Consider the following 27,869-nt stretch of genomic DNA (forward strand, 5'->3'; position numbering starts at 1 on the left):
TATCAAAGCAAATTTGATAAACAGACAAAAATTGCTGCAAACTAACTAAATCCAAGGTTAGACTTGAGGGGTTAGAATTGGACAGCTTTTTTTGCATGCAGGGATTTTGATTCATAACCTGTCAGTGTCTGTGCTGATCAAGGCAGGAAGTTCATAAATTTTGTGTATCCACTTGGTCTGCATGATTGTCATGTAGGATCAGTTAAGTCCTATGTTTTTACCTGTTTCTTCAAGCGGCCTGTACACATCAAAGGGAATGCCAACAAAGTTGCTTTGTAGGCCATATGGTAAAGGCAGGCTGTTATAGAGAATCTACACAAAATTATTGCTTGGGTGAAGAGAAGGTTCCATGGTAATGGATGGAGGCAATGATGGAGGAGTTAGACAGGAGAAGAGACAGAATAGCTGGAGGTTGAAGGCATTGACTGTTTTTATTTGAATCGTGATGACACACCAGTTGATACGACATGATGTTTGAATGATCTTTATTCTAGGAAGGCACCCTGATGTGCACCCAATGTGTAGGGTCAGCAGGTGACACTTACCTTGGAAATATGAAGTTCCAGATTCAAGTTTCTCTCCATGGCTTAAGCACAAACCAAGGCAAACAGGTCATCCAAATAAAAGCAAAATACTGAGTATGCTGGAATTCTGAAACAAGCAATATGCTAGGGAAACTCAGCAGATATGGTAGCATCTGTGAAGAGAGAAACAGAGTCCAGTGTGACTTCTCTTCAGAACGTAACTTTTGATTTCCTGAATTCTGAGGATTAATGGAACCACAAAGTAACTTCTGAATGCTCTTCACTGAAATAACCTTTCTTCATGCCTGCAGAATAGTGAGCATTGTGGGTGTTGGTAGGTTCCATGTGCAAAGTAAAAATTTGTGTTGGAACTACATGTTGTTGTTTTCTCAATTATAATGATTGAGGAGGTGGGGTTGGGGATAGCGTTGCTCAACATTTAAGAGGGCATTCTCTTGAAGTAGTGTTTGACAAACATTTTCTGTTGAGAGCTCTATCATGTTGATCAGATTGAATCTGTGCCCATCTGTTAGTCCAACATATGGTAAAACAGTTCACTATGAACTATTATAAAAACAGAATATTGTGTATGCTGGAAATCTGGGACCGAAAATAAATTTCTGATGAAAGGTCATCAAGCTGAATTGTTAACTGTTTCTCTGTCCACAGACACTACCTGGCATACTGAGTATTTTCAGCATTTACTGTTTTTATTTCATCAAGCGGTAGTCATTCATTTAAAAATGGGGAGGTGAAGAGGTAGAAGGTAAAGAATGTATTGGGCTGTTTTTTAATACAAGGTGCTCCATTTTGTTTTAATTTCATTAAAGTTAAGATTTTGAACTTGATTGATATCTGTAGAGTGTGCAACAGTTCAGCAGTTGGGTTTCCTTATTGTACCATTGATGAAAAAAAACAGTATGAGGGGAGGCGATGTTTAGAGGTATTATCACTGGACTGTTAATCCAGCAACCGCATAATTTCCAAAGAACTAGGTTTGAATCCTGCCTTCGAATTTTCAATTCAAAACAAAAATCTGGAATTAAGAGTCGAATGATAACCATGATTGTTGATCGTCAGAAAAGCCCATCTGGTTCACTAATGTCCTTTAGCAAAGGAAACTGACATCCTTTCCTGGTCTGGCCTACATGTGATTTCAGACCCAAAAATTGAAAAGAGAGATGAGAAACCTATTCCACTGGGAGTTGATAGGATCTGGAATGTTCTACCCGAGAAGGTGACTGAAGTTGATTCCATGAAAATTTGTGAAAGGGAGTTGGATAAATACTTGAGGATGAGGGACCTGCAGGATTACAAATAAACACAGTCTTGAGAAATTGAGCATGACTGCTCTGTCACAAGACCTAAAACAGACATAGTGGGCCAAATAGCCCCCTCTTGCTCTCTAAGCTATGGAATAAAATCTTAATCAGAAAGAGATGTTTTCCTTATTCCTTATGTTGCATGGATCTAGTCATTTATAGTTGGGCTTATAGAACTCAGTCAACGTTGGCAAGAATCATATTCTATTCTGAGCCATCTGCTGACGTATCTGCCCGAATCTTGCTGGATTCAGTACACAAAATAAACTGTGGCATTATTCTTAGACATTAGGACAAATTAGTCTTAGCAGTTCTGGATTTATGCTGGAAATTTAAATTTGAAACCTGACATGCACTTGAGCTATTAGTTATGTTTTTCACCATTTTAAGTTTACTTCAAAACATGAAGACATATATTCTGGTTAAACTTTTAAATTTATTGTAACAACATTTTTGGAAAGGTTGACATTTTGCATGTTAAAGAGCCCTGGATATCATTTATCACTTTCACTTACTTAAATTTGAAAAGTTTTGACTTGGGTGGAGAACATTTTAAATCTTGATCTTCATGTATTTTGAAATCCTATCAGTACAGAAGCTTTGGAGGTTTTCTGAGTGCTATATGCACCAGATTTTGTCTGTGTAGGTCCCTGGGTCATGTGTAATTCATTAGCTGTGCTCAGTGTGATACAGAGTTCAATACAGCATGGATCAAAGTTGCCTGATGTTCTAATGCATTGCACCTGGAGCACCTCTTTCCTTGACACTGCTGGTGGGATATGGGTCTAAGCCATTTGATTTGCAAAGTTTTTAGATGCCTTTGTGATACTGAATGTCTGTTCCTTCAAGGAGCTGTGTACAGATAATATGACCACACTATTTCAGTCCAGTGGCCAGTTAACCCTTTCCGCCAGCCCTTCTTGCATTCGTACGATCAAATTATTGTACAGCCACAAAGAGATAGCACAGGAAATGGCATTTAAGAGAAAGATTCTACTCAAATCACAGGCACACAGCAGAGTGCTGGGACAACTTAATATGGATCATAAGATATCGCAATGTCACTATAGTGACATGAAGTGCCAGTCTTTCTAGCGAAATCACCATCTGTTGGCACGCTGCATTAGAAATTAATGATGTATGTTCTTTTAAAAAAACCCACTAACTATGCAAGAATTACTTAAAATCGTACAACATTATTTAGTTTCGAGTCGAGTGAAGCTCACAGTTGTTTTCCTTGGATTCAGTTAATAAAGTCTTAATATAGAGTGATTTCATTTGCAACTACCTTACGGTGGTCCAATACGATAAACATAAATATGTTGTGATTACTGCTAGTTTGACTAAACCATGAACACACAGCCAGATGTCTTAAGCTGTAGAGAACCAGGAAACTTTGTAAAAATGCAACTTGGAATTGTGTATTGCCAAAGAAATAACTTTTGTTTATAGATCACCTTTCATGATCAAAGGATTTCTGACCTTGCTTCACGGTCAGTGAAGCACTAATGGAAGTGTAGTCACTGCTATAATGTAGAGCGATTGATGAGTCCAGTCACATGTTTTGAACTTTTTATATATGGGTGCATAATCGTTGCAAACTTTTTAGTTTTAATGCTTCTTAGGACGTCCTGAAACTATGAATGCAAGTCTTTCTTTTCTTTCTGAAATGTTGAATTGTTAAGGTATATGATGAGGTCAGAGGTGAATAATGAGCCCATATATTTATATTATTAGAATATGTTTCATAAGTTCAGTTTGACAGCTGATATGCAACAAATTAATTGTGTTTAGGTAGGACATAGTTCACCGTAACCATCAGTATGTTGGGACTACTAGCAATAATGATAACACTCCCTTTTCATGATGGTCTTACCCATATTGTTTATTACAATGAATCAGAGTTGCTTGAGTCTTGTTGAAAACTGAACCACAAACAGATCACTGAAGGTTAAAGAATCATTTATCAGAAGGCTGACGAAACTGTATTCTTGTTTGCAGCTGAATTGGTTCTGTTCATATTTCCAGAAGTCATACTGAGACTGCACAGTGCTCTGGATGGACTCCTCTGCACAGAGTACAGAGAAAGCAGTATCCTAGTTGATAAAGCTGGAGTCAACCAGAACATTAGTACTGACTCCCATTGTTAGAGACTAACTGGGACTACTGAGCCTTGAAAGAGGTACCTTAGGTAGGACTTCAGAGTTATAAGGTGTAAAGATACTTTGAGGTTAAAGCAAAATCCTGCAGGATGTTGGAAATCTACAAGAAGTAGAAAAACTCAGCAGGTCGGGCAGCATCCTGACTGGAGAATCAGGAGATAAATGACATTGTTTCAGACCATTAATCCTTTCATCAAGGTTCAAGGCATGTCGGGACAGTTGGGTAGAGAGTCAGCATTGAAAAGGCGATCCTTCTTGATAATCAGCAGCAGAGATTCTTAAGAATAGCCAGGCAGATTTTTGTGCTGGCTAACAATGATTGCTTAAAAATTGAAAGGGGTCTTTTTCAAGCCTGTAACATGTTACATTGTGTAATGTTGTCAGTTAACTAGTGGTCTGAGCAGTGGTGTGTGTATGTGTGGTGTGACCAAGGGAGCCTGCCTCACACGATGATGGCTGCATAATGGCACAGCCACTTAATTTCTTGGCAGAGGCAGAAACCAAAGCAGAAAGACCAGGCTGCTAAGGGAAATTAATGTACGGCACGGTGCCACAGTGGTTAGCACTGCTGCCTCACAGCGCCAGAGACCCAGGTTCAATTCCTGTCTCAGAGGACTGACTGTGTGGAGTTTGCAAATTCTCCCCATGTCTGCGTGGGTTTCCTCCGGGTGCTCCGGTTTCCTCCCACAGTCCAAAGATATGCATGGCCAGGTGAATTGGCCATGCTAAATTGTCTGTAGTGCTAGGGGTAAATGTAGAGGTATGGGTGGGTTGCGCTTCGGCGGGTCGGTGTGGACTTGTTGGGCCGAAGGGCCTGTTTCCACACTGTAAGTAATCTAATCTAATCTTAAAAACAAATTTTCTCAATCCCTCAGGTAATGAAAATTAGTCCAAGGAATCTCATGGGCATACATATATATAAGAGAATTGCCCTGATTCCAGGTCCATGGTGATCACAAGTAGAGTGGTGGTAGGGGTTTAAAGTGATCAGAATTTTAAAAATTGAAAGATTGGACAGCACACATGACTATTTTTCTCCCAGTCATTACATGAATGTGGCAATAGTCCTCACCTAATATACATCTGCCTCCCCCAAATTCTCCAGTCACATGACTTGGGAATGCTCACTGTTGAGGGAGGCTGTAAGCTAGAAGCAGAAACTAATGTTTCACTTCAAGGTGACTTTACTGTTTAACTGACTATTCTCCTTCCTCCTCCCCACCAGTTTGAACAAGCAGCAGATGCAGAGATTGCCTGGATCACAGAAACAGAGAAGAAGCTCAAATCACTTGGTGACATAAGACTTGAACAAGATCAGACCTCTGCTGAGTTACAAGTTCAAAAGGTAATGCAATGTACTGAAAAACTATAGATTCCTTGCACATATGTCTATGTGTTCAGTTTAACTGCAGGTCTCTTTTCAAATTTTATGGAAAGAAATAGTGCACACTCTCTGCACTACCCTATTTTTATTTTGAATGAGAATATTTCACTCTTTTGCTTTTGATATTTGATAGCTCCATGTTGTCTTCTTGTTTTAAACGAGTAATGTGTGAGATTGGGTCTTGGTACATCTTGTCCTGTGCCACCTGTGTATTGGTGCTGCAGAGAACTCAGTCCCTGTGTAAGGATAGTGAAGATCTCCGACTGTTGCCCAATGCCACAGACCCAGGCAGAGGTATGCCCTCATCTCAGTGACCCCTTCATGTGCTTTTATTGTTTCATCCATTGGAGTCCTAACCCATCTATTCCATAATGGGTCTGTGTTCTGTAATTCTGAATGTTACCTGGGCAAATCGCATTGAACAACCCATCAAAAGGTTTGTTCAAGCAAAACACAAACCAGTGGAAAGGATGTTTCACTTGCTCAGTATCTGTCCACTGCAGACAGCCCATGATTGTTGGACTCTGATTCGCTTAAACCTTTATGTATTAGCTTTAGACATTAGCCAAGGAATCAGATAATTTGAAAGGGATAACTGAAAAACTAATCTGGAAAAATAAAATTTAATTGAATAATTTGTCAACCTGTGATAAAAGGATACAAGGAAGCAGTAAGTCATGATGCTTTCAAATACCACAGAATCACTACAGTGTAAATAGAGTCCATTCAGCTCATCAGGTCTGCACCAACCTTCTGAAGAGCATCCACCTTTTCCCCATAGCCCCCCATTTATCATAGTTAACTCACCTAGCCTGCAAGCTAAAGGGCAATTTAGCATGGCCAATCCTCCTAACCTGTACATCTTTGAAATGTGGGAAGAAACCGGAGGATTCAGAGGAAACTCACGCAGACAAGAAGAGAGCATGCAAACTCCACATAGGCACTCATCCAAAGCTGGAATTGAACCTGGGTACCTGGCATTCTGAGGTAGCAGTGCTAACCCCTGAACCACCATGCCACCCCAATTAGTTAAATTTCATTCAGAAAGGAGCAGTTTTGAGATATTGGTGATGTGAAGAGTGTAACAAGCTTGGGAGGAGCAAGTAACTTTGGGCCAATGGTTTTGAAATCTCGCAATCGTTGGGGTCTCGCTCACCTTGGGGAAGATTTTCACCACAGGATCAGGAATGTGACACCCTGATAGATTCTGGCTCCTCGCATCACGATTGAAAATCACGTTCTGTTCCAGCTAGTCCAATTAGCAAACTCCTTAAGGAGTTTAAAGGGCTGTTAATTGATGGTGAGCAGCTTTCCCATTTCCTCTTGCCTCCAAGGACCTTCTGAAAATTTCAAATTGTCACAAAGGTAGCAGTATCCAGTGTCACCACAAGAAATATGATTTTCTAATTGTGCCACACCTATTCCTAACCCCACTTAGCCTTCTTGTCTAGGATTGTTGTAAGTACTGTGATCAGTGAACAATGAATGTTGTTTTATGTGACTAGGAAGAGGAATGGTGAACAAGAGGCTCTTTTCTCAATATGCTATGCTCTTATTTCAATTTGAACCTTTCACTTAAATCTCAAAGGAAATTGAACTTTACATTGATCAGGACTCCAGATATCCCACAATGACTGGTCTAGTACTGTTCTTTGTATTACTTTCATATTGTCATTTAAAGTAGATTGTGTAGACAGCTTAAAATGATTTTTTTTAGCATTGTGCTGCGTCTGGAATAAAAAAAGGATTGTTTAGAAATAAATGCTGTTGTTATTCTTTATGTTTTAAGGCGTTTTCAATGGATATTTTGCGGCACAAAGATACAATTGATGAACTTGTTGCAAATGCAGATCAAATTATGAGTTCCTGCACTGAAGAAGAGAAAGCATCCCTGAAGGTATAAGAACAAGCAAAGGAATTCAGTATTAATACTTTGTTTGAACATGTGTAAGGTCCATCAGAACAAGAGTAAATGTTTTGATTTGAACAGCAAAATGTGAAAGTGAAATAGTTGCTATATGCTGCTGCAACCTGACAAGACCAACTTTCGCCCAGTACAAGATGTCTGATTTCAACTTCTGACCCCCTCCTGTTGCCCCTCTCTCATACCCATTTGCTATCATGAAGTATGTACTCTGAGTATTGCTGCCTAACCAGAACTATACATAATTTGAGTTTTCCACAGTTGTCTGCACATTTAGCTGCTGCTTCGAACCTTGAGCTGGTCGCTTCCTTTTCTTTTTTCCTCCCCTACTTACCTCATTTCTTGATCTGTCATCAACCCCTCCTATCAATTCTTGTTTTTTTTTGTAGCCTTCCCTGCTAAATCCTTATCCCAATTCATCAGTACTTGTTGGAATGTTCTCCTGTCACTGTCCTAGCCTTGATTCCCATTAAGGTAAACTTAGAGCCTCCCTCTCCCTCTGTTTTGCTCTCAACTATTCATCAAATCACTTGGTATTGACCTATTATAATCACCAACACAAAGTGTCTCAGCTTGCTGTCTCATCGAGCTGCCCATTTGGCCTAACTCTAACAATGTCACCCTCTTGCTGCTAATCCTGTGTACACTTGCCAGTGAATCAGCTGGCATCTACCTATCTGTATCTCTCCACACAGAGTGTTTGTTCACATTTGAATAAGACCCTTACAATTTATTGTCTACAGTTGCATCAGCATTGTGGCTTTAATGGCAAACTGGCTGAGGATCAATGACTAAATGAAAATGTGTCCTCTGGCCACCTTTTCCACTACCAGCCTCGTCAAGGCAATCAAAATAGTGGTGTGACTGCAATTACCAAACCATACATTGGCCTCATCCTCTACTCCTCTGCCTCCTTTGGACATCTCACCTTGTACTGCCCTGTTCACCTCCCTTGGAATTCTTGTTTTCTACTCCCACATCCGAGAACGATAAAAATTTCCTCGCTGAGATAGTTTCACTGAGTTTCCACAAAAGTTATCATTCTTGACTCCAAAGCCTCCATGTCATGGAATTCCCTCTCAAAACAACTCCATTTCTATTATTTTTGATGCTCCTTAAAACCTAAATGTTTGGCTACCCTGTCAAAGTATTGGCCTGATGTAGCCCCATGTCAAAGTTTGTTTCATATTGCCCATGTGAAGCACCTTGAAATGATGTACTCTGTTAAAGACACCAAACAAATGCAAGCTTTTATTGTGGATACACTGTTAATTTAGTAATAGTAAGCTCAGTTAACTGAAGAGCTCTGTTTGTATTGTAGAACAAACTGGACATGCTTCAAAAACAATATGAGGTGATCAGCCAGATGAATGCAGAGAGATACCTGCAGCTGGAACGGGCTCAGTCTTTGGTCAGTCAGTTTTGTGAGACCTACGAAGAGCTCTGGCCATGGCTTGAAGAGACCCAGGTGTTAATTACACAGTTACCCACGCCAGCCATCGAATTTGAGATGTTAAAGCAACAACAGGAAGAGCTTCGGGTAAGGGAATAGATGCATTATATACACTCTCTGCAGACTACTGTCCTTGGTTGAATTTCCTTTAGCTTGTGTTGATTCATTAGCCATTTTCATTGACATAAAACAACATATAAGTTGGAAGCTACTGTGACCGAGAAGTCTTGCTGTTGTGGAGTTCAGTCCCTAAACATCTCCACCCTGTCTTTCTTGCTCTCTTTGTCTGTGTACCCCTCTCTCTCTCTCTCTCTCTCTCTCTCTCTCTCTCTCTCTCTCTCTTTCTCTCTCTCTTTCTGTCATTATGAAGACAACATCTTTCACCTAATCCGCTTCCTTGATTATTTCTTGTGGAGTACTTTGTGCTACCTTACTATTGTGAAGAACACGATACATTGCATTTTTCTCATTCACAGCATATATATTAGACAAGTGAATTCTACCAGGTATATGAACAATACCACTGGTAATATTCAGAAGAAATAAAACTGTTATTGCTAAATTTAAGAGCGAAAATTTTTACCTGAATTAAGAATAATTTTATTATAGTTGCATGCTAGTACGGGAATCAAATGGTAGGGTTGTATTTTAAATGTTAACGTTAAATAATTTTAATATGATAAAATTCTGTAGCTGTCACTAATGTTACATAATCAGCAAAATTGTTTCAATTAAAGTAGAGAGGTTGAGATTCATTTTTCCCCCTCAGACCATAGAAGGTCAAGATGAGATTTAATTACCGTGCATACAATTGCGAAAGGCTCTTGCTCAAGTAAATTGGAAGAACCGATTTGTTCTGTCAGGCAATACAGATTTATGATAATTGAGAAAAGAATCGGACAGCGTTTATTGATTCTTTTTTAACAGACAGAAATGTGATCTGGATTTCATTTCCAAATGGATAGTGGAAACAGGTGCAGCAAAAGTTTTAAAGTTAATAAGATGTAAACTTGAAGGCAAAAGATTTGGAGGGCCATGGAGAAGTTGGAGTGTTGTGTACCTCTTTCGAAGAGCATTATAGATCTATTGGTCTACTGCTATGTTGTATAATGTTTGTTATTGCATGACGAGCTTTGTTGTGCACCATACGATAATGAGCTGTACAGACCAGGGCAGTCCCAAATCCTATTCCCAGTTTGCTGTCTGTTACTGTCAACTGGAATGATGTTCCGATGTTGTTTTTGGATGAAGCAGAGGAGAAATTGATCAAGTTTGTTATTCCCGATTGCACCTAATGACTTTACTTGGCTGTATGAGTGTCATTATACTTCTAACCCCCAACAAGAGTTATTTGTATTCTCACTTTAAAAATCACACAACACCAGGTTATAGTCCCAACAGGTTTATTTGGAAGCACTAGCTTTCAGAGCGCTGCTCCTTCATCAGGTAGTTGTTCTGTAAGGTGCTCCGAAAGCTAGTGCTTCCAATAAATCTGTTGGATTATAACCTGGTGTTGTGTGATTTTTAACTTTGTACACACCAGTCCAACACCGGCACCTCCAAATCATATATTATCACAACCCTCATGGAAATAATGAACTTGAAATTAAGCCCCTATTCCATTAGCCATCACAAGTGTTAACATGCCCAATTTAATCTCTAATGCAGTTAATGCCAGAACATGACCCCTATGTGAAATGGAAGAAACTCAACCAGATTTAATCAATCCATAAAAACAAAATGCAATAAACGCAACCAATAAGGGATAAATTAATGTGGCATAAACAATTTATTAATTACTAATGCAAATTTAAGCTATGCCTCCTTTAACTTGAAACGCGCACACATTCATTTACATATAGGATGCACAGACAGATGATGCAGCCTTTTTTAGGATTATTGTTAGTGGGAAATACATACAAAAAAAGAACATGAAATGTATGGATCCAAATTCAAACAAAATTTGGAAATGAGGTGACTTTCTTAGAATTCTTTTTGGCTTTTGCAATTATATCACAATGTTGACTGCCATTCGCCCCTCCCTCTCCCCCTCAATTTGGTAACTGGTCTGTCAGACCTAGATCTTGACTTAGAATATACTCTTTGCAAAATTGTTGCATTGTTTTGTTTTCAGTTAAAAGGAATGATCAGCTTGCTTTCAAGCTTTTTGGAGGTTTGTGTCCTAACTGAACTCACTCCACTCAGTTCAGTGACAAACCATCACTTACAATCAATCAAAACCCTGTTGCTGGGCAGTTACTTTGTTTCCCCTCAACCATACGAGTGCCAGCGAGTCTCAAAGATATCAAGTTTCAGCTTTCAGAAAAGTTATATTCTCGTGAATGACCCCACAGTTCCATTTTCCTTTATACATATCAGATATACATATATCTCTGTAAAAACTGGCTCATTCTCTGCAATCGAGCACTCCAAACTTCTATTATTTTCCAGTTTATATTTCTGAATAAAATGTGTGTTGTCTTTACAACATGAAAAAGCCCTTGAACACCTCCTATCATAACTCATGTGAAGACTGGTCATTAAATTAAGTTATGAAAAGGTTGCAGTCTTGATTGGAAGGATGAATTCAGCCAATTCCCAAGTTCTGGTTAGAGAGGCTTGATGCCAGAGCTTCATTACTGCAGTGATGATTCTGAGTGGGAGACTGGGCTGTGAACTGACTCCCCCTTCTATCCTCACCATGAAGCTGTACATTCAGAAGAAACCAAGTTCGGTTTAAGGAAGTGAGATCAAGATGAATGATTGATATTCTTGGAATCCAGTTGAACCATTTGGCTACTCGCCAAGTGTCTGAATTATCACAAGTTATGCAGAATGACAAATTACCTGCAATTATCATTTGTAATCAGCAGCATGAAGGATTTTCGCTTTTTTTGAAATGCTGACTGTTTAATGACAATAACTGCTGATGTTTCAACACCCTTAAAAGGAAATATTTGACCATGCAGATGTTTAATTGTACACTTCTTGAACACTACTTGTCAATGTCACAAAATTTCCAGGAGCTTTTCAGTGTTTTGATCATGATTTGTTTATGATATGTTTAAAATAATTCTTACATGTTGGATTGGTTACAAAACAAATAAGGTAAAAACAAAGACTGCAGATGCTGGAAACCAGATTCTGGATTAGTGGTGCTGGAAGAGCACAGCAGTTCAGGCAGTATCCAAGGAGCAGCGAAATCGATGTTTCAGGCAAAAGCCCTTCATCAGGAGGGCTTTTGCCCGAAACGTCGATTTCGCTGCTCCTTGGATGCTGCCTGAACTGCGCTCTTCCAACACCACTAATCCAGAAAACAAAACAAATAAGGTCTGATTTTAGCAAATGTGCTCAACTAGCTGTCAGAGCAGCTTAAATCTAGCCGCACTATCACAGTTCAGCATGTCTCATAGAGTCATAGAGATGTACAGCACGGAAACAGACCCTTTGGTCCAACTCATACTTGCCAAACAGATATCTGAAATAAATCTAGTTTCATTTGCCAGCATCTGGCCCATATCCCTCTAAACTATTCCTATTCATATTCCCATCCAGATGCTTTTAAGTGTTGTCATTGAATCAGCCTCCACCATTCCCCATAGCAGCTCAACACACACACCCAGCCTCTATGTGAAAGCGTCTCTCGTCGGTCTCTTTTAAATTTTCCCCGTCTCACCTTAAAATTATGCCCTCTACTTTTGGACTCATGCCCCCAGCCTGGGAAAAATATCTACTTTATCAATTTTATTAAACTTGGCACTGATTGTTGAGATCCCTCAAAATGAATATCATTGAGTGTTCAAACAGTTAGGTACAAGAGGGAGCCATGTTTGGACTTGACAGAGTGGATGCTGAAAGGGTATTTTCCACTGGAGAGGAAGCTAGGACCAGAAGTCAAAGTTTTAAAAGGTAAGATTCTCCTATTAGGATTGAGATTAAAAGAAATTCAAGAGTCACTGATATCTGGAATTCCCTTTCCCAGAAAGCCACACCTGGATAATTGAGCCAGACTGATTTTTGATTAAAAAGGGATTCAAATTTTTTGGCTAAAAAGGGTTGGGGGCGGTGGCGTGAGCATGGGCAGGTAAGTGGAATTAAGGTCACATGATTTTATTGGCAAAGCAGGTTTGGCCTGCTCCTGCTTCTGTTTCTCAAGACCTTATGGTGCAGTGGTATGACTCCTTGAAGCTCATCAGAATGAACTCCAAACGGCTGGCTATGAGCTGGCACAGAGCTTCTTGGCTGGAACACATATCTCATTACTGAAGTCTTCTCTAAGCTACCAGCCAGTGGAGACCTGCAATTTTCAGATCCTACTGATCATCTCTAGTGGCCTGGTCTTCAGGGATCCAGCCGTGAGATGTTAGGCATATGGGAACGTGGAGTTGAACGTGAATATGACCACTGTGGCAAGGTCAAGGCATGGATTTCAGTAACCAACCCTTTGCCCTACCCCATCTCTGATTGGTACAAATAGAGGACACCACACTGTGGCAAATAGAAGCAAATAGAATTTTCTAATCCGTTCATTTAGTGGTGTTATGACCACCTCTGGAGGAGGTGTAATTTGAACCATGGCCTCTTGGCTCAGAGAGAGGGACACTACCACTGCACCATAAGGTCATGAGAAGCCAGAGCAGGCAGTATGGCCTGTCAAATCTGCTTTGCCATTCAATAAAATTATGTTTAGTGTAGCTGTAATATTAATTTCCTGCATTTGCTAACTCCACCGGCCTCAACCCCTAACTCTTGGCCCTGTTTTTAATTGAAAATCAGTCTGACTCAGTGATCCAGGTGTTGCTTTTTGGGAAAGAGAATTCCAAAGCTCAGTGACCCTGAAATTTCTTCTAGCCTTTGTCTTAATAGGAGTCTCTTCTTTGTTTTAAACTTTGACATCTAGTTCTAGCTTCCACCATGATAGGAAATATCCTTTCAGCATTAACCCTGTTACTCCCCTTAACATTTCAATTTTTCAATAAAATCACCTCTTATTCCTTTCGATTCCGAGGAGTGTAGAATCCCAACGGTGCAGAAAGGTCATTCTGCCCATCAAGACTACATGGACCTTCCAAGGAGCATCCCACCCCGACCCACATTTACCATGGGTAATCCTGCACATTATAAGGCAATGCAACATGCGAATCGACCTAAACTGCACATCTTTGGACCGCGAGAGGAAACCAGAGCATTGAGCAGAAACCCACACAATCATGGGAGAGTGTGCAAACTCCATACAAATACCTGACGCTGGAATCAAACCTGGCTCCTTAATGCTGAGAGGCAGCACTGCTAACCACTGTGCCACTGAGTATTGGTACCTACTCAGCCTTTCCTCAGAAGATAACCCCTTTATCTCAAGAATTATAGTGAGTCTTCTCAGTTTCCAGTGTAAGTACATTCTTCATTAAATAAGGAGACAAAGTCTTTACCCAATACTATAGGGATAATCTCACCAATGCCCTATACAGTTGTAGCAAGACTTTCTGACTTTTAAACTCCATCTCTTGCCGGAAAGGCCAACATTCCATTTGATTTCCTAATTATGTGCTGTACCTGTGCACGAACCTTCGTCATGGCACATTCTGCAGTCTGTCTGGATTTACATAATAGTCAGCTTTTCTGTCCTTTCAACCAAAGTAGAAGATCTTATGTTTTCCCACATTATCCTGCAGCTGTCATGTTTTTATCCATTCATTTTATGTTGACCGTTGTCACTTTCACTTTCTAACAATTGACTTTCCTGTCTGTTTTGGTACCAACACGTTTGGTTGTAATACAGTTGGGCCCATCACCCAAATTAATGTCTGTTCATAAATAGATGAAGTCCTTGTGACATTGCCTCATTAGAGTTTGCCAATCTGAAAATTCCCCATTTATCCTGACTTTCTGCCTCCTGTTAGTTTGTCAATCCTCTATTCGTATTGTCCCAAACACCATGAGTTATCTATATATGATGCCTATTGGATGCTTTTTGGAAATCCAGATACAGTATACAGTTAAGCTCCTCTTCGGTCACGTTGCTTGTTACATCCTAACTAACTCTAATAAGTTTGTCAATCATGATTTCACAAAATGGTGATGACTTTGCTCGATTGAAACATGATTTCCTAAATATCCTGCTACTACCTCCAAATTAATGAACTCTGTACGTGTCAAATCGTTATGTGTTGACCCTCTTTCTGAAGGAGAACATGTTACTAGTAATCTAATATGAGTATGTCCTGTTAGAAACTTCAATTAATTTACGTTGCCTATCCCTGCATGAGCCTAGACTGACATTAGTCTGGCTCATACAACAGGTATTGGCATTAAAATTTCATAACATTTGATCAAGTGTTTATATTTAATAAAATGAGCTATTTTCCAAAAATAAAATAAGCACACTTTTCATTGCCCCATCCTGTGGCTTCCAAACTGTTCGGGGGCTTTGCCTTTTTAGGTGGTAACATTTATTTTCCATATTGGCAAATATTCTTTCCTCATCTCCAGTGAAATCCAAGTTTCTTCAGAATGTTTGAGAGTCAGAGAACTTGTTCTTTTTGTGTGGAGTTCACTACAGTTGCTGAGCACTTTGTGTAATTTTTGCTGATGTGTTCTGATCAATATGACGATGTTTATTTCCTAAAGCTGCAGATAGTTAGGGTGAAGGATCCGTTTGAGTTGTCATATTACATGTGCTGTTCATCACAACTTGATGATAGTGTTCAGAGCTGGATAGGCAGACATTAAAATTGACAACGGCAACAGTGCATTTAAAATCTTACATTTTGTAAAGAGGCCTGTGGAAAAGTGTGTGAGAGTTCCAACAGGAACTCCAGTTACTATTAAATGTACTTCTTAAGCTCAAAGAAAAAGCTGATTCATTTGCTCTTTATCCTTTCCCAACTCTTGTCTTAATCGTCCTTGTTTTAAAGTAACTCCCTTTCTTCATTGCGGTAAAATTTGCAGCCTCTGTGATGAGCTGTGAACTGCTTTCCACAACTGTCAAGAGATCTTTCTATCTGGAATCCATCAAAAGCTGTGAACAATTTACCAATGGCTATATCGCACAGAAGAAGGCAATTCATGCAAGCATGCTTTTACCAGCACTTTGAAAGAGCTATCTAGTCAACCCAACTATCTCACTTTCTTCCCAATGCCAGGCGATTTTTGTTTCCCCCTTTTTCAAGGATTTGTCCAGTTTCTTTTTTTGAAAGTAACAAGTGATCTTCTTTTCAGGCAGTGCACTCTAGATCTTAACCATTCTGTGTTAAAGTAGCTCTCCTCATCCCAAACTCTCACCGAGGTTCTTGTGCCAGTCTCAATAAATTTGACCACTATTCATTGAACCTCCCGCTAATGACAACAGTTTATCCCAATTCATGTCATCAGATCACCTCAATTTTGAACGCATTTGTTAAATCATCCCTTAACCTTTTCTCTAAGGATAATAATTGCTGCATCACCAGTGTGTGAAATTCCTGCATCCCTAGTCCCATTTCAGATTTCCTCTTCACTCTGTCTCATGCCTTGACATCTATGTAAAAGGATGATGTCTAGGATTCACCAAAGTTTAATTTAGAGGAGGTATTTTTGATTTCAGTCTATGACTTTGTTTTATAAACTGCCCTTCTTAGCTTCAAAGCAAGTTTACTAAAAATGATCCTGTTGTCCAATGACCTTGACAACTGCCTGCTGCAAAATTGGCTGCAGATCTGTTGATCAAAAAGAATCCAGACCTGGCATTGTGTTGATTTCCCTATCGCATTGTTAACATTCACTGAGCTCGCTCAGCTGCCAGCCACAATTGATGTACATTACTATTAAATATTGACAAATTAAGATAGTTGGAGTGAAGACAACAGTTGTCCTCATCCCTGCAGCTCATGGTGTCTTTGAAGCTTACTGTTTATTGTTTCAGTAAAATGCTTCTCAAACACAAGAAAGTAGTTCATCTTTCTGTCAGTATATGAATGGACATTTTAGTTTGTTATGGTTTTGACTGGGATGTGCAAATGGCAGTCTGTGGCTAAGATTTTTATACCATTATGAAGAAGTGTAAGTGATGGAATACAAGTGGTTACTTGCTTTTGAAGAAGTATCTTTTTTCTGAACTCTCATATCTGCACATAAAACAAATTTAAATCCAAAGAAACAGAGGTGGCAGCTTTCTGTATTTAACTCTTTTCCTTTGGCCGAGTGTCTCACCAGTTCATGGAAGGTGGTGGTTTGCCTTTGGGACCTGGGTTACTTGAACATGAGAGAAATAATTTGGAGAAGCCCCCAAAAACAGATTGCAAAAGCTCCAATTACTTGTGTGGTCCTCAAGTGAATGTATTGCACACACCCTCTTGCTGAAACCATGGTGTATTATACACATGTTCTGATGCCACTGTTCTTCATGGAACAAATCAACCAAGTTGATATAAGTTGATAATGTACATTTTCTTGGAAGAATCAGTTTATGGACAGTCATATCTTCTGAAGCAGGTGAATGATTTGTGTATCAATGAATACATTTTCTTTTCTTCACAAATACTACTTTTCTCCTATTCAGCTTAATTAGATAACTCTTCTTTCAGTGCGAGTTACAGACTATTTCAGATTTTAGACCAAAAGTAAAGCCTTCGCCCATAATGTCATCTTCAAAGGGCTTGTTTATTTTAATTTCTTTTTTTCAATTTCAAATGGCTCATAAACTGGATCACTGCCAGGCTATGATTGTTTTCATTGGCTCCCGAGAACATTTACACCAGTGAGTTCAGAGGTCATCAAAGTCGCATATGTGGAATTAGTTTGATCATCAAAATTCTTGAATGCACAAATTGAATGATAATGATGTGCCAAATTCCTCTTTCTAAATACTGCTTTTATGATTTGAATTTTGGAATTGTGGCATCGTGTTTTTACAGAAGAGTTTGTGTTCCAGTTTTATGCGCATGCATAAAAAAAGCTCTCTACCATGTTGAGCAAATTAGAATTAGTGGTTGTAGTGGCACACAAAACCGAAGACCTCACTTCAGGTCACTTGTCCTTTTCCCATTCCTCATATCCTTCTTTTTTTTGTTTCCCAATTTGTTGGTCAGCTCCCAGACTGAACACATCCCTTTCTAATTTCAATGCAAGTTCAAGAAATCGGCTGTTTTTCATAACTCTTGCTGCTAACGAATCAGATCGTTTAAGAACACATGCCTACATCAGCTTGTTGGAAAAGCAACCTGTGCCACTGCCCTATGTTCCTTTCACTGTTTTCCTGCTGCTTCTCTTATTAAACTTGATTTTCAATGAATTTTTCCATCATAGTATAATTGAAACTGACACACAGATGTGAAATTAAAATCATTTATCTGCTGGTTGGAGTCAGCTGTAGTGCAGTTGGTAGCACACTTGCCTTTAGGGTCACAAGGTTGTGGTTCACATCCCATTCAAGGGCTTAAGCACAAATCTAAATCTACTATTTATTTGGGATTGTTAACAGAGTTCTGTACATTGCCTTCTTAGATGGATGTAAATGGCCCTATAATATTTTTTAAAAATATAGGGAGCTCACTCTGGTCCTGCACAATATGTATTCCTTCAAAATCACCAAAATCAGGATTATCTGGTTAATATCACCTTGCTATTGTGGAACTTTTGTGAGTGCAGATTGGGTGATGTTCCCACATGACAACACTTAAGAAGTAGTTCATATACTATAAAATGCTTATGAACATCTGTTGGTCATGAAAGGTACTGTAAGAAAGCAATTTTTCGTGGTCATTAACGTGTTGGAAGTGAAGATTTGAGATTTTTTTGAGGGTACTTCATCTGTGCAGTTTTCAAGTTTTTTGTTTGACAGTAGTTAAGTGTCTATTATTGGTCCAGGCAATCAATTGTTAAACATTCGTGCAGAAAGTAGGTTAATTAGAACTTGAGTTTACAGCAAGCTTCTCGTAAACTGAGCAATATTTCTTTTTAATTTTTGATAGAAATATTTTTACATTGTTAAGTGATCCCCATTATATAATCAGAGAAGGGGTATCTAGATATGGAAGAATCGTCCACATTGAACTTCATAGTTAGGTACACATCAAATTCACAGTAATGGTGTTAGAACTGAGTGATTATAACCATCAGGAAAGCTTGTTTTATTTTGTTAGCAGAAGATTAAGGGGTTATCTATGATAGGGTAGATATCTAGAGATTGGGTGGAATGGACTTACACTGTTTGGTCTTCAGAGGAAAAAGATTGATCTCTTTGAAATATGCAGAGAATGAAACAATCATTATGCAAACACTGATTTTCCATTCGTCTTTATTTTCCACTGACTTGAAAAATTTAGGCAGCGCTTTTAAATCCAAACCAGGATGTAGTCCACAAAAACAGTTTCAACTACCATATTGTGAATTTCGGTGAAAAAAGTGATTGAACACAATAAAAAACTAATTGCCAATTCACTGCACGCTATCATCGCAGCACTGGTGAAGATGAGATTTACCCCCATGACGGATAAGCAGTGAGTTAGTGCTTAATCAACACAGTCATTCTGTTTCCCCTAGTTGGAGAGGATAGATCAAGCTCAGTGAGCTAACATACATACTCATCATTAATCTGAGCTACAAATCTCAAAAATTGTTAGTATAGATCACAGACATGGACTCCAGATAGGAGATCTGTCACTTAGGACTGAGATGAGGAACAGTACCTTCACTCAGAGTGTTATCAGTTTTTGGAATTCCGTATCTTAAAGGGATGTGGATACTCCCTTATTAAGTAGGGATTTTCGGACTCAGAAAAATCAAAGGAGATGTGGATCTGTGGCAAAGTGCAATTTAAATTGAGATACAGCTATGGCTATAAATAAAGGCACAGAATTTATAGCCTTACAATTGTGTCCTCCACAACCACCTGATGAAGGAGCAGCGCTCCGAAAGCTAGTGTGCCTCCAATTAAACCTGTTGGACTATAACCTGTTGTTGTGTGATTTTGAACTTTGTACACCCCAGTCCAACACCAGCATCTGCAAATCATAGTCTGAAGGAGGCTTATGGTCTACTTCTGCTCCTATTTTGCGTACCCTTATGGTTTTAAGATACTTCCAGTTGTGAGGGAGACAGGAATTTGTGTACATTAATATATGATAATCACGAATAGATCCAGTCGGAAATTCAAAAGCAGCTTGTTTATCCAAGAGTGCTGTAAAATGTGGAACTCACTCCCACAAGAAATTGGTGCACCTTGGCTATATTAAAGAGATGTTTGGATAAGCATGTAAAGGAGAAAAGAGAAGGATGTGTTGACAGGGTGTCTTGAAGAGAATAGGGAGGAGCTTATGTGGAGCATAGAGTCCAGTTAGGCTGAATGGCCTGGTTATGCACTATTAGAGTGGTGCTGGAAAAGCACGGCAGGTCAGGCAGCATCCGAGGAGCAGGAAAATTGACATTTCCTGCTCCTCAGATGCTGCCTGACCTACTGTGCTTTTCCAGCACCACTCTAATCTTGCTCTGATCTCCAGCATCTGCAGTCGTCATTTTTGCCTGGTTATGCACTGTACCTTAATTAGTTTGGTGCAAGTAATGTAGATGTTAAGGACATAAACGAACTCTGGAAACATAATGTGTGTAAAATACTGCCACTGAGCTTCCAATTTCCCAACAAAACCGATCTCTTGTCTTATATGACATGTTTCTGTCATTGTAAATATTAAAGTCCAGTTTATTCTTGCATCTCTACATGGAAAGGTACTGTTATCCACTCACTACATATTTGAAATTGTGACAAGTATTAACAGGATAAGGCAACTTTAATGGGAATGTGCTTGTTTTAAATATTGACAGATGCTTTATTCTATTTCAGCAACTGCGGGAGCTGATAGCAGAACACAAGCCTCACATAGATAAGATGAATAAAACTGGACCTCAATTACTGGAGTTAAGCCCTCGGGAAGGTTTGGGCATTCAGCAGAAGTACACAGCAGCTGATGCACTTTACAGTAAGATCAAAGAGGACGTTAAACGAAGAGCCACTTCACTGGATGAAGCCATTTCTCAATCCACTCAGGTATGAACTGCATAACCATTAAACTCACCCAGTTGCTATTATTTTCCACATGACAGCTTTCTGTTAAACTAAAATGGAAAGTGGTAGAACTTAAATTGGTATTTATAAAATCAAACTGTTCGAAAAGGAGTTTGTGATACTACATGACATGAAATCCACTGCAAGTGTTGATGCAATCTGTTCTGTTACCTATGACCTTCTTGCCTAGTGTGTTTTAAGTAGCTAATGTCATTCAGAGAGACAAAGAGTCAGAGAGCATAGAAACAGACCCTTCGGTCCAACTAGCCCATGCCAACCACGTTCCCAAATTAAACTTGTCCCATTTGCCTGCGTTTGGGTCATACCTCTCCAAACCTTTCCTATTCATTACTTATCCAAATGTCTTTTAAATGTTGTAATTTAACCTGCATCCACCATTTCCTCTGGCGTATCATTCTACACATGAACCACTCTGTGTAAAACGTTGCCCCACATGTTCTTTCTTAAAAGTTCTTCCTCTCACCTGAAAAATATGCCCCCTGGTTTTGAACCCCAACTCCAACCACACCCCTTGGGAATAGAATCCCTACAGTGTGGAAACAGGCCATTTGGCCCAACAAGTTCACACTGACCCTCCGAAGAGTATCCCACCTAGACCCATTCCCCTATCCTATTGTTTTACATTTTTCTGGACTAATGCACCTAATCTGCACATCCATGGACACTGTGGGCAATTTATCATGGCCAGTTCCCCTGACCTGCACATCTTTGGACTGTGGGAGGAAACCAGAGCACCCAGAGGAAACCCATGCAGACACAGGGACAATTTACAAACTCCACACAGACAGTCGCCCAAGGCTGGAATTGAAGCCAGCTCCCTGTGCTGTGCGACAGCAGTGCGAACTGCTGGTCTACTGTGCTGCCCACTAGACCATTGCTACTCACCTTATCTATGCCCGTCATGATATTATAAATGTCTGTAAGGTCACCCGTCCATTCCCAGTAACATTCTGGTAAATTGATTTTGAACCTTTTCGAATTTAATAATATCCTTCTTGTAGCAGGGCAAACAGAACTGCACACACTACTTCAGATTAGACCTGACCAACATCCTGCACAATCCTCAACATAATGTCCCAACTCCTATACTCAGTGACCTGAGGAATGAAGGCAAGCATGCTAAACCCCTTCTTAACCACCCTGTCTACCTGCAATGCAAACTTCAGAGAATTATGTATCTTCACCCTCTCTTTGTTCTACAGCACTACCCTGGGCCATACCCTTAATTGTATAAGTCCTGCCCTTGTTTGTTTTATCAAAATGCAATACCTTGCATTTATCCGTGGGCAGCACAGTGGCTCAGTGGTTAGCACTGTGCCTCACAGCACCAGGGACTTGGGTTCAATTCCAGCCTGTTTCCACACTGTAGGGATTCTGTGATCTATTCAAGTTATCTGCCTCTATATCTGCCACTCCTCAGCCTATTCACCCAATTGATGAAGAAGGCTTTGTAATTTTAGATAACTTTCTTCACTGTCCACTATGCCCTAATTTTGGTGTCATCTGCAAACTTACTAACCATTCATCCTAAATTCTCACCCAAATTGTACATATAAATGACAAACAGAAGTGGGCTCAGTTCCGATCCTTGTGGAACACCATTGGTCACAAGCCTCCAATCCGAAAAACAACCCTTCACCATCACCCTCTGTCTCCTACCATCAAGCTAATTTTGTATTCAGTTGGCAAGATCATCTTGAAACCCATGTGATCTAACTTTAGACTACCATGTGGAACCTTGTCAAAGGCTTTACCAAAGCCCTTGTAGACATTGTCTACCACTCTGACTTCATCTATCCTCAAAAAACTCAATCAAGTTTGTAATCACTATTTCCCATGCACAAAACCATACAGACTATCCCTAATCAGCCCTTGTTTCTCCAAATGCATGTAAATCCCGTCTCTCAGAATCATCTCCAGCAACTTACCCACTTACCCATTCATACTTTTCATCTGGTTATCTTCCATATTTTTTAAACTACAAATTTCTGAAATTAACTTTTATTTTCTTTTTGTCTCTCGTTTCAACTGTCACCTTTCTGCTTCCATATCATCAATAAAACTTTTAACTTTCCCAAACATTGTGTTGTGGCGTAAAATGATCATCAAGGTTTTGGAGGTGAGCTTAAACATTTGTTATTGTGTGTGTGCTTCCTCCCGTGCCTTTATTGGTTTTAATCTTGTTACTTGTAATTTATTTAATTGTTTTATTTAAAAATAATTACATTGTAATTAGTGGTTCACATTGATCATTAGCTGTCAATATGGTCTATGCATCCGTTAAAAATGCCACAGTTTGAAAAAGAGCTTTCTGACTTACCTTCTACTAATCTACTAACTGGTAAGTTTAACATGAAGCTGCTTGTCTGTCTGACTGTGGTGAAAAGTATTGGATAACCAGTGGAAAATGCTCATGTGCATTGCGGCTTACATACTCATGCCCAGTGTGAATTGTTCCTACACTTTCCAGCTATCTTAATTTCTCCCGAAGGAGAGATGCTTCTGGAACTTGCTATGCTAAATGCCTGAACACCAAAGGTTTTCTTAATTTGGAATTCTGTTTTTCCTAGTTGTGCGTCATAAGGCATTAGTTCTAATGTTTCTTAGGTTACTGATAAACTTTTCTTCACTTATGATGCAAGTGATGAAACTTGGGTTGTAATCCTGCACTTTGCCTGTCCACTTATGTCCCCAGCCCAGCCTTTTCCTGATTTTTGGTTTTTTTCTCTCCCCCCCACCCTCCCCCATCCTGTCTGTTTCTCTTCCTCTGCCATTACCCAGTCTGTCTCTCTTCTCATCCTCCCCAACCCCATCTGTCTCTCTTCACCATTGCCCTGTCTGTCCCTCTATTCCCCCTGCCCCATCCATCTGTTTCCCTCCCTCACGCTCTTACAGCTACTTCTCTGACTTGTAATTTATTATGGTGCATTTTTTCCAATGTAACCCCCTAAAGTAACTGGATATGTTGAATTTACTTTCACAAGCTTGCTTCTCACTAATCCTTTGCTGAAAAGGTACATTGGGTGTTAATTGGCAGAAAGCTATATTGGGCTGGTTGTGCCAACCTCTGAAAATTCAGGAGGAGCTACCACTCAGTCCCAGGGCTCACATGTTAACCAGGGAATCTGTGCCAATAGCTACTGATTTGGAGAGAAAAACTGCAAGGCTATTTGAAAAAGAGCATAGAACTAGTACTGATGGGATAGCTCTGTCCCAGAGCCAGCACAAACATGAGGTGATGAATAGCCTCCTTCTGTGCTGTATCCTTCTCTGTACTCTGTGGGATGTCCACTTGGATATGATATTAAAGTAATGTGATTGCCACTGAGTAACATGAAGCACTTCCTCAGCTGCTACAAATAAGCAAATATTATGGTCACTAGGTAGCTACAGTGTCCAGAATGGGATCCATTGAAATGTCCTTAAACCCCTTACTGATTGAGGCCGGCACTATTCCAGAGTACACTTTCCAAGTTCCTGGCTCCTAAGTGCCCTAGTTCATTCTTAGGACAAGGAACCTAGGAAAATGGTGGGCACAAGAGTCTGTGATAGGGATAGATTTAATAATTTCTTCAGAAGACAAGGGTTAATCCAAACCCAGTCAGCATAAGCTTATCGAAGGTTATTGTGCTTTCATAAAATTACCTGGCAAACAGAGAAAGGGAATGCATGAGGTTCTCCATGTATGGAGTTTTAGAAGTTGATAAAAGACATTGCAAAAATTAAGACAAGACGTGTTGAAGAGAATGTACCTCTATCGATAAGAAGTTGGTGAGGAGAGACTGCATGTGGCCACACATCTCTTTGTACTCCAGGCTCTATACTCTGATGAGTGCTATTAATGACCATAATATTCTCACCCTCTTGTAGTTCCATGACAAGATTAGCCCCATGCTCGAAGCCCTGGAGCGCATTGCCGTCAAATTGCAACAACCACCTTCCATCTCTGCTGAGGTGGAGAAAATTCGAGAGCAGATCAGCGAAAACAAGAATGTGACCATGGAACTCGAGAAGTTGCAACCAGCATTTGAAACCCTGAAGCAGCGAGGTGATGATCTGATTGGACGTTCTGAAGGAGCTGACAAAGATTTCTGTGCAAAAGGTAGTTTTGATATCACCGCTTTGATTTTTGTCTGTTTATAATTCATTGAATGGATGCATTAAATACTGGCTAGTAAGATATAATGACTAATTATGCATATCTCTTTTATTACTAAATCTATTTTAAAATAGAAATCTCAAATCAAAGTCCAACAGAACACCTTCCATTATTAAGACTCCAGCATTTCTAACCAGCGTTTTTAAGTAATTCCGAGGTGCTGGGGAACCCTAGCAGGGTAGCAGTTATTGTCTGTCCCCCAATATTTAATAAAGCTGAGGAATCTGTGAGACTATTTCAGAGGGCAGTTAACACTGGAGAGTGACTGCAGCCACATGCAGGCCAGGCTGGGGAAGAAAAGCCTGCTTCCTGCCTCAAGGGTATTGTGTGAGCTAGTCAGATTTTCGCAACCTGGTCATGTTAATTGATGACATATTTACTTCCAGATTTATTAAAAATTAATTCAAATTTACTGATAGCGGTTCTGTAGATTGGATTTTGTAAATTATTAGTCAAAACTTTTGAACTACCCATCCAATGACATGACCATTCAACCATGCTTTCTCACCCGTAAGCCTAATGGGCAACTTCTTTCTGATGAGACTTTTGTACTTTCAGCTGTTCAAGACCAGTTGGACAAGATGGTTTTCTACTGGGCTGACATTAAAGCGCGGGCAGAGGAACGGGAAGCAAAGCTGCTTGATGTGATGGACCTGGCTGAAAAGTTCTGGTGCGATCATTCTGCTCTGATTGTCACCATTAAAGACACCCAGGACTTAATCCGAGAACTGGAGGAACCTGGGATAGACCCATCAGTTGTTAAAGAACAGCAAGAGGCTCTGGAGGTTAGGAAACCTGCTGTATAGCTGGCCTTTGTTCCAGTAGATTCTTGCACCATCCATTGGGAAAATATCCTAGGTGTTCTATGCGTAAATAGTGACTATGTAATTGCAAGGTTTGTGAAGGTTTGTAGCTCAGGTTGAGGTTTAGGGTGTAGGTTTGCTCGCTGAGCTGTAGGTTTGATATCCAGACGTTTCATTACCTGGCTAGGTAATATATAAATAGAAATCAGAAGACAACAGCTTTGCTTCACTTGGAGGTCGTCACTGATGATGTTACCTAGCCAGGTAATGAAACGTCTGGATATCAAACCTACAGCTCAGTAAGCAAACTTACACCCTAAAGTGACTATGTAAGCTGTAAATGTGTATACCATTCTTTCTTGAGGGAATTGTTTTATATTTTTATAATATTTTAAAATACAGGCTGAAGGGTCTGTTCCTCTGCTGTACCGGTCTGTGTTCTAATATGTGATTTCATAATGGGGGAACCATAGGTTCAATTGGCTAGACAGTGAGTATATGGATCAGATTAATGCCAGTAGTACGAGTTCAATCCCTGGTCAAGCTAAAGTAGATGCCTTCTTGCTGTAGTTATAGTTAAATTAAAACAAATCATACTGTGGCATACTTCAGCAGTTGATTGTCAAAGGTATATCTTTGTGCATTGATCTGAAGAAGTAGAAACTTGGTATTGAAGGTAGTAGGGTGAAATATTATTTTATTCTTGGACTGTAGCTCTCTATGTGCTAAAAATGGCGATGGTAGATCTGGAAGAGAGAAGGTTGCGTGGATGCAAGAGTCGTCATTGGGAGTGATAACTCCCACTTGCTGTAACACTCGTCTGTTTTTCCAACCAAGTCCAAAGTCTGCCTGACAATCTGATTGATTCACATTATTGAATTGATAGGGTTTACTCCCCCGTTCGGCAATGTTAGAATTCTGTTTCTTTCTCAATTATCATAATCTTAATGTGCATTCAAATTCCCCTGGAATCACACTAAGCCTGAAAGATTTAAATTGATTTTTAATCATGTGAAGATACCCGACACTTGAGAGAGAGGACTCTGCAAGGACACATGAATGAATAGTTAAGTTCCACAACTCATCCATTTCTGTACATATGTGTATTGACACCTGGGCAGGGGACCTCAAGTTTACTGACAGCTGTGGAACCGTAATCTAAAAGGGGATTGGAAAAATGTTTCTCATGAAGTGTAGGAGACAAGGTTTTGAGAAAGTAGAGCGTCTTGGGAAGAGTAATTTTCAATTGAGAGGGAGCACTGCTTACTTTTTAAGATTGTTCTCATTTCTGTAGATTCTTACATTTTATTTGATTTAATTTTTCTCTTCTAGACAATCAAAGAAGAAGTTGATGGGCTACAGGAGGAACTGGAGATAGTTCAGAATCTTGGAGCCGAGTTGACTGCAGCCTGTGGAGAGCCCGATAAACCCGTGGTGAAGAAAAATATAGATGAGGTGTGCATGCATGTGTCTGGGAGAACCATTTTCTGTTGAAACCAGACAGCTCAGAAAGAGGATGCTTAAGATGTTTTGTGATGCATTGTGACGAGCAACTTCACATTCTATGTGATGAGTGAAGGCTCATTGTCAGCAAGTTAGTTGATCTCTTGAGATTGTGTTCATTCACGTGGAGAAATACTGAGCAGCCACTTTTTTTTTAATAATGATGAATGAAAGCATCACTCAACTTGGAATTCACAGCCGTTAGAAATTAGAAATTCCCGTTTGAAATTGGGGCAGGAACAGACCATTTGGCCATTAAAGCATGCTCCACAACTCAACAAGATTATGGCTACTTTACTATCCTATCCTTTATCCCTTCATTTTAGTGCACAAAATAAAAATCTGTGAACCTCCTTGGATATACACAATGACTGAGCATCCACAGCTGTCTGAGAAGTCCAAACATTCACAACATTTGAGTGGAGACATTTCTCTTTATCTCTGATCAAAGTGCCTAATCTTTATTCTGAGATGATGATGACCCTGTGTTCTGGAATTCCCAGACTTTGCTGAGCTTCTGTTGAATTTTATGCTTCAGTTAGATTCTCCCTGCTTTTCTAAACTCCGGGAAATATAG

At 39.7% G+C, this 27,869-nt stretch overlaps 1 protein-coding gene across 12 annotated transcripts in view; it reads left to right on the forward strand.

Moving 5' to 3' along the window:
• dst (dystonin) overlaps positions 1-27,869 on the forward strand; it is a 624,072-nt gene that overhangs the window by 511,281 nt on the left and 84,922 nt on the right. For all 12 annotated transcript variants that reach the window (XM_060852081.1, XM_060852129.1, XM_060852093.1 and 9 more), the window contains 7 exons: positions 5,234-5,353; positions 7,182-7,289; positions 8,638-8,856; positions 20,585-20,788; positions 24,698-24,929; positions 25,545-25,771; positions 27,122-27,244. In XM_060852081.1, coding sequence (XP_060708064.1) covers positions 5,234-5,353; positions 7,182-7,289; positions 8,638-8,856; positions 20,585-20,788; positions 24,698-24,929; positions 25,545-25,771; positions 27,122-27,244 — 1,233 coding nt within the window. The remainder of the gene's footprint in view (positions 1-5,233; positions 5,354-7,181; positions 7,290-8,637; positions 8,857-20,584; positions 20,789-24,697; positions 24,930-25,544; positions 25,772-27,121; positions 27,245-27,869) is intronic.

Source organism: Hemiscyllium ocellatum, chromosome 3, assembly GCF_020745735.1.
Source record: "Hemiscyllium ocellatum isolate sHemOce1 chromosome 3, sHemOce1.pat.X.cur, whole genome shotgun sequence".
Lineage (NCBI taxonomy): Eukaryota > Metazoa > Chordata > Chondrichthyes > Orectolobiformes > Hemiscylliidae > Hemiscyllium > Hemiscyllium ocellatum.